The sequence below is a fragment of the Montipora foliosa genome, chromosome 2 (genome assembly GCF_036669935.1).
Source record: "Montipora foliosa isolate CH-2021 chromosome 2, ASM3666993v2, whole genome shotgun sequence".
NCBI lineage: Eukaryota > Metazoa > Cnidaria > Anthozoa > Scleractinia > Acroporidae > Montipora > Montipora foliosa.
This window is the reverse complement of record NC_090870.1, coordinates 36,992,943-37,000,442: the sequence shown is the minus strand read 5'-3', so window position 1 is coordinate 37,000,442 and position 7,500 is coordinate 36,992,943. Positions and strand designations below refer to the sequence as shown.

General features: G+C 39.3%; 2 protein-coding genes across 6 annotated transcripts in view; one reads left to right on the top strand and one right to left on the bottom strand.

Annotated features, from left to right (window-relative positions):
• LOC137992989 (uncharacterized) overlaps positions 1 to 1,978 on the top strand; it is an 80,987-nt gene extending 79,009 nt beyond the window's left edge. For both annotated transcript variants that reach the window (XM_068838629.1, XM_068838627.1), the window contains exons 11-13: positions 670 to 856; positions 1,268 to 1,428; positions 1,845 to 1,978. In XM_068838629.1, coding sequence (XP_068694730.1) covers positions 670 to 856; positions 1,268 to 1,428; positions 1,845 to 1,903 — 407 coding nt within the window. In that variant the 3' untranslated portion in view covers positions 1,904 to 1,978. The remainder of the gene's footprint in view (positions 1 to 669; positions 857 to 1,267; positions 1,429 to 1,844) is intronic.
• Positions 1,979 to 2,196: 218 nt separating this feature from the next.
• The window catches only part of LOC137992990 (uncharacterized), a 23,051-nt gene continuing 17,747 nt past the window's right edge, over positions 2,197 to 7,500 (bottom strand). For 2 of the 4 annotated variants that reach the window (XM_068838631.1, XM_068838633.1), the window contains exons 17-20: positions 6,834 to 6,936; positions 6,679 to 6,745; positions 4,873 to 4,987; positions 2,197 to 2,327 (exon numbers count right to left, since the gene is read on the bottom strand). In XM_068838631.1, coding sequence (XP_068694732.1) covers positions 4,875 to 4,987; positions 6,679 to 6,745; positions 6,834 to 6,936 — 283 coding nt within the window. In that variant the 3' untranslated portion in view covers positions 2,197 to 2,327; positions 4,873 to 4,874. Of the gene's footprint in view, positions 2,328 to 4,558; positions 4,988 to 6,678; positions 6,746 to 6,833; positions 6,937 to 7,500 lie in introns of those variants that run through there. The other 2 variants (XM_068838630.1, XM_068838632.1) reach the window with 2 other exon arrangements.

Below are 7,500 nucleotides of genomic sequence, written 5' to 3'. Positions count from 1 at the left end.
GAACTAATTAACATCACAAAAACTTCGCACTTAGACTCGCTTTGAAGAGGAGGCAGATGTGAACTCGGAAATGGGCTATTACGAGGATCGCAAAACTTCTTATTACACTAAGCAGGTTTAGCCAAGACTAAGGCAGTCTGTGAATTTTGACCATATGAACTACAAAGTCCTCTAAACCATGTTCAAACTTTAGGTCCATCGATGTTACCTCAACTGAACGTTCTTTAATGGTTTGAACAATTGAATAATGGCGAACTGTTTTACATTCCAAAATCAGCTTAGATATTAGGATTTTACTTCATGTGAAAGACGGTAATTTTGTGGAGCTGGATAAAGGTACAGCGGGAGTATCTGATTATTGGTGTTGCTTATCCATTTGACACCAAAGTTAGGGAAATTTGCGCAGGGTAATCAAACGCGGCGCATTAGGAACCGTTCCCATAGGATTGGAAAATTGGTTTGAACCCGTGTTGGCAACACGTCCTCCAGAGCCATGACAAAGAATGTGTGTACAGAGAATAACTAGCCTAGACTCTGATCCTTCGGAAAGTCTCAGACACCTTAAATTATAGGTGGGAACTTGATGTCACATGAAGACACCAGCCAAATAACCAAATGTTACACACGAATTACTTCAGTTATTAAACAACATTCACGTTTCATCTTTAGTGTCCAGTGGATTTGTCATCCTCTGTTTACCTGCTGGAATTCACGTTCACATCAAGCGCCAAAGTCTGCCTCGTTATGTGGATGCCAGTTTCCTGCGCCTTGACGACCCGCGTTGCGGCGTAGTACGGGTTGATGATGATGAAGTCATGCTGGCCACGCCTTTGAACAGTTGTGGGACCATGCGAAGGTGTCCATTCTTATAAATCCAAATTATCATCAGAATGATGATGCCTTGCATTTAGAAAGGATTTAAGGCGGTGGTATCTAGTTTAACGAATCACTAAGACATTGAATTTCTCATTGAACTTCTCATTGAACCTTTTTTCCCTCAGCGTCGGGGTGCGTTGTTAAATTCTCTCTTTTATGGTGTTTTAAATGGTCGTTTTGCTTCATTTTCCCGCTTTCCGAGCCACTTTAAATGGTTCAGTTTTCAAAAGGGACTTGCTATTTGTTCTTAAAGAGCAAAAAAACTTGATTTTGTCAAAACGGGACTTGACCAAAACACCACAGCAACAACAAACGAATTTCCGAATTGCTTTGGATAGTGGTATGCCATTTCTCGCGGTATCTTGAAGTATTATTCACCTTCTAATTGCAGAACAGAAAATGATCACGTTTCATTCCAGAATAAAGTCGTTGCTGAGTTTGGTGAAGGAAATAAGCGCTCTCATGCAGAGTTTCCGTTCAGATGCACCTACAAGAAATTCATCTCACTAAAGCAGATGGTCGATTTACAACCACTTTTTACACAAGGCCAAGGTACTGCGTGGGCGATCAGTACCCTTTTGAACTCTCAGTAAACAATTTTACATACGGTGCAGATGGATGTGAATTATGCGCATGCTCAGTACGGAAAACTCGTATTCGTAGTTCGTCCTCCTCCTCCGATCAAAAGGTCCCTGTAATGATCGTAGAGATAGAGGTAAATATCCTCTTCTTTCACCGATACGGAGGTGAATTTCTCAGCAACTACCACACAAGCTGAATAACGAACGGACACAACACTTCCTTAACGACACAATATTTACACAAAGCCATTTTGCTTCTCCTCGGTTGCTTAGTGGTCAAAGATACTCGCTATCACCTCCAAGTTAACTAATCATAACGCGCAAAAAGCTGCAAAAAGCACTACTTTTCTATAGCATTTAATGTTTGCAATGTCTTTATTTCATCAGTCATGGATTCAACGTTGGAGAAAGAGGAGCAAACAGATGAGTTCTTCAGCCAAGAATAACAGCAAGTTGCCCATCTCATTTTCAAAAATTACGTTACGTAGAGTGTCCATAAAGAAACCACTCTTAAATCCTAGGATTATCTAAGGACACTCTTCTTTTATTATCATTTTATTTTCGAGACTTGTCCATTTAAAGGGACAACTTCAACTTCTTAGATATTTCATCGAATGCAATGAAAGTAATATATATCACCATCGACTGCCGGTGATCTATTCTTCACAATTCACGTTAACTTGTTTTCAAATTCCCTTGAGATGTAAAGACTTAAGAGCAGAATAATGTTATGCCTACCATACAAATAAACCGGAATTCACCTTGTCTGTGTTTGTATAAATTACATGCATACTCAAAGTTATGCGTACATATTCACGTGCATAGGACGACATTTGAAAGAAAGTTTTCCCTAGAGTAACATCACGTGGTCTGAAATGGGAAAAACAAAATGTACAAGCTAAAGAGGTCTATTAGGGTACAGCTCAGTTTCGAAAACCAATAATGACAGTGAACTTTATTACAGTGTTAAGTCTTCTTATGCTGGGGCATTATTTGAGGACACTATACATAGATGTCAAATTAATTTAGCACAAATCAGATCAAACATTGTGTCTTGTGCAGAGTGGGAAACCAGGGTACCAGAAGAAAAACCTCTCGGAGCAGAGAATAGAACCAACAAACTGCCCTCATATGACGCGTGGCTGGGTTTTTTCGTGTTCTATTGGGAAAAAAACCGTTTTCTGTTGGTTTCGTTGATCAACGTTTTCAACCGGCATCAAACTAGGTTGAAAACTGGGTTTGTCACCAGGTGAGTACATTTAAAAATATATTTGAAAAAATACAAACTAGGTTACACTGGTGGTTTAAAAGATAATATATTACAATAAAAAATGTTCCCAACGTTTCGGTCGTAATCACGTACCTTCTTCCGGGGAAGTGAAAGAAAAACCACACAAAAGCACAGATATAAACAAGACGTTGATTAAAAAATTCAAGATAAGTGTCATTTTTTCTTGTTTTCGAGGGTAAAGTGCAAATACTCCTTGGGGAGTAACGCCCCGTAATCTCGGTTGAGCGGATCTTTCGCGCAATTAATCTCCCAAGCTTCCAAAATCTTCCTTTGGTGCCAATTACTATTAGTCCTGAGAATTGTGGCCTCATCCCATGCGATATCGTGATTAGTATTTGTCACGTGGTCTGCAAGTGCTGATTTTTTGCATTGTCTCCGTGCGACAGCCTTCTGGTGCTCGCCTTTTCTTGTTGAGAATTTTCTTTGCGTTTCGCCGACGTAGCTCTTGCTACAATCAGCGCAAGGAATGTCATAAACAGGGCCACGAGTTACTTATCTTCCTTTTCTTACTTATCTTACTTATATTCACTTATCTTGAATTTTTTAATCAGCGTCTTGTTTATATCTGTGCTTTTGTGTGGTTTTTCTTTCACTTCCCCTGAAGAAGGTCCGTGATTGCGACCGAAACGTTGGGAACATTTTTTATTGTAATATATTATCTTTTAAACCACCAGTGTAACCTAGTTACACTTTTGCGTTAAAAATTTGTGGTTGTGATTTGAACCAGACAAAGAAATGTTAAATAGAAAACACTAGGCAAAAAAGGATAACTGTCCCATCATTTTTCGTAAACTGTAGCATGGAATTTCTATTTCGACAAAAAATGGAACTGATATTTTGAAAAGTGTATCAAGGGAGGGCCTTATGACGTCATAATTATTTTGAGAAATGATTTCTTTTAAAATCCATGCTACAGATTTTGTGCTAGAATGTTCTCACACTTTTGCGTTAAAAATTTGTGGAAAACATATTTAACTCGCTAAGTTTTTAGGCATTTACTGTTTTGGTCACGTGATTTACCAAATGTGGTTGTGATTTGAACCAGACAAAGAAATGTTAAATAGAAAACACTAGGCAAAAAAGGATAACTGTCCTATCATTTTTCGTAAACTGTAGCATGGAATTTCTATTTCGACAAAAAATGGAACTGATATTTTGAAAAGTGTATCAAGGGAGGGCCTTATGACGTCATAATTATTTTGAGAAATGATTTCTTTTAAAATCCATGCTACAGATTTTGTGCTAGAATGTTCTCACACTTTTGCGTTAAAAATTTGTGGAAAACATATTTAACTCGCTAAGTTTTTAGGCATTTACTGTTTTGGTCACGTGATTTACCAAATGTGGTTGTGATTTGAACCAGACAAAGAAATGTTAAATAGAAAACACTAGGCAAAAAAGGATAACTGTAGAGTTAAAAGAATTAAAGAAATGGCTATTTGAAGGAGTCCAGAGCAACAGTTTGGTAGGTAAGAGCCATCCCCCTTAAATCATTCTCAAAATTTATGAGTTCATACAGGAGCCCATCCTGGAGCGTGCAACTTCCATACAGCGTCTGTGAAACGGCGTTTTCACAAGTAGGTTTATTTTTAGACTAGCCCTTCCCGCGAATTAGGTCAAAAAACAAAGTCAGTTACGGTTCGGTGACCCTATGACGTCAGCTTAATTTCTTGTAATTGGTCATCGGGCTCCTGTGGGAGTCTCATTAGTGGGAAATTCAATCTAAAAATAACCTTACTTGTGAAAACGCCGTTGCACTAGTATAGTTAAGTTGCACGCTCCGGGTGATGGGCTCCTGGTTCATAAGAGTACTTGTTTCCTTCTTATTCAACGAAATCATGATTTATGAATTTGTAGAGTCTCTGAATAAGAACGCAATACAGTCACACTGGCACACTTTCCATACAACGCATGATGTTAAAAATATCTATAATCATTTATATCAGTCTACATTCGATCTTGTCTTTCTTTATCGTTTGTTTCGTTGTTGACTGTTTGGGGTGTAAGGAATGAATAATACAGTATGTGATTTGAGAAATTTGATTTTTTCAAAGCTAAATATATGATATCCAGTGCATTAACACATCATGTCCCCTTTGCGTACTCCCACTACAATTTTCTTACAACTATGCCAGTGTGGTTTCAATGTACTCGTCCACAGCCTCTTCCAAAGTGTCTAGACCCATCGGGCCAGCGGACAGAAAAACATGGTGATAATCTTTGACATTAAACTTCTCCCCTGAAAAGAAAGCAATCAAGTATAATATCAAATAAGTGATAAGGCAAGTATTTATGGTAGTGGTGTAATGATGATTATAGGATAATTGCTTGACAACGGGACAATCGGAAACTGAGGAAGTCAGAATCCTGGGAAGAAATGGAACGTATGATCTCCGTAACACTCCTAGTAAACTAGTTAGCTTATTTACATGAGTGGTATTTCCTTCCCATAAGTGCGATATTCAATTTCGTACAAAAGAACTTTCGTGATTGCTTTGTTTTGCGTTTTTCAGCACTCCAGCACTACACTTAAGTCGTGTTCTATTGGGATCAACCGTTTTTAGTCGGTTGGTTTAGTTGGGTTTTTAGTGTTCCATTCGGAAAAAAAACCGTTTTCGGTTTTTGGTTGAAAAAGCATTGGTAAGTCTGGTAAGAACTATTCCCAGGAGTTACCGCGTTTCAACCGAAAACGGTTGGAATAGTGTTCTATTGGGAAAACTCAAGTGCCTCAACCTAAATCGGTTGCGGTTGAAACGGTTGATCCCGATAGAACACGACCTTTATCTCGCGCACCCTCCTCTCCCCAGTCCACTTCCATTTCTGCACTCGCTCTACCTCTTCCTCTGCATCCTCTTCCCTATTAGCGCTTGCTACGCAGGATACATTAACAAGAAAAAAGCGTGAGACTCTACTCTGTTTAGGATTAAGGCCCATTGTTTCCGTTGTGTATGTTTTTGTGTGAACCAGTCTCGAGATGTGTTGTAATAGCTGCGCCCTGGCCCATTTTTTTCCCTTTCTCTTTCTTTCGAGCGAGGTTAGTAAGATATTAAATAAATCTATTGATTCTGGAATCAAGTAACAAAAACAAACTTTCAGATTTAACGGGATGCACGGTATAGTTCGCCCCGCTGATTCGCTTTTTTCACCAATCCCATAATACAGTTCATTTGGGGGGGGGGGGGAGGGGGGGAGGGTATTTGCATTAAAACAAGAGCTATTCAGTTCACTAAAGCATGATGCACTCTCAAGAGTAAATAACTTGTATTATCATTCGATGTATTTTGTCCTTCCTTTTCATTGGCCGAGAGCCCACCACGCGACCTGCAAATAACTGCCTACAAATAAGTGTTTTGCTGCAAATAATATTCTGCTCATGCGCAGTTGACATCACGCTCTTGTGAGAAAATGGCAGATCGGTTCCCCGAGCTGTCAGAATGATTCGACGTCTTTAGTTGATCGAAAGAACAGTGAGAATACTAAGAAAGGAGCAAAAGTTGCACTCAACGTATTTCCAGAGTATCTCAAGGAAAGACTTACGGCTTCTCGGAAACAAAAACAAAAAAACAAACTCGGTGATCGAATGATAAAACAATTATTGACCTCGGCTATCGCAAAATATGGTGATTTGTGAGTGTCTCGCAGATCAATTATTTTCCTCAGCCTTCGGCTTCCTGACAAATCACCATATTTTGCTCAATTTCGTCCAATAATTGTTAATTGTTTTTACGTAAATACCGCCCCGCCCCCGCCCCCGCCCCCCCCCCCCCCCCTCCAAAAAAAAGGTATCGCATTATGCGATAGTGAAAATAGTCAATTGGCCTGTTGAAGCGCCCATACTGTCTGAGAATATGATCAAATCTAAAGCTGATCCGTATATTACTTGTACATTGGACAAAAAGTGAAAACACCTCTTAATTTAGCTGGACGTACCCAGTTTCTTTTCTGCTTTCTTTCGAAGTTCTTTAATCTTGATTTCACCGACTTTGTATGCACAAGCCTACAACGTAATGCACACCAGTATGCATAAGATGCAATACGACTGGTACCGTTTACAGTATACACGCGGGGAGGGCTATCATACCAACCTGTCCTGGCCAGATGATGTAACGATCAATTTCTGTATTCACGTTATGAAGAGACATAGCAGTGTTTTCCACCATGAAATCTACTGCCTTTTGTCGACTCCATCTGAAAGGTAAAACAAATAACACGAGGCAGTTGCTAGCGCTTCACACTTCCAAATCTATAGCAATTCAGATTATAAATCTCGCTACAGAGCATCAGCTTTTCACAAAGGGAAATTTGAATAACCTATCCATAGCTAATGTCAATACAATTACATTTTAAAGACACTAGCAAACGCTACAAGTATAAGATTATTATTGGGCCTTGACGAAAAACGCGAATAGCTTTCTTCATTATTCTACAAGAATTCCAAAGAGAAAAGTAGAGAGACCCCTTCACGGACTCCACGTTGAGTTTAAGGTAGCGAGAGAACCCAGCGGCAGTTTTAGCAACCGAACACGATTTAAGTAGAAACAGGGGGATGGAAGTAGCATGCCCAAGGATTACAACTCTAAAATGTAGACTTGTACGGAAATGTAACAAAGGCAACATACACTAGACAAAAATTTGGTTTTATCAACGGAGTTGATAATGTAAATTGGCCACCGTACAGAGATTCTAAAAGCTGACGTTTCGAGCGTTAGCCCTTCGTCAGAGCGAATCGAGGGATTATGGGTTACGTGTAGT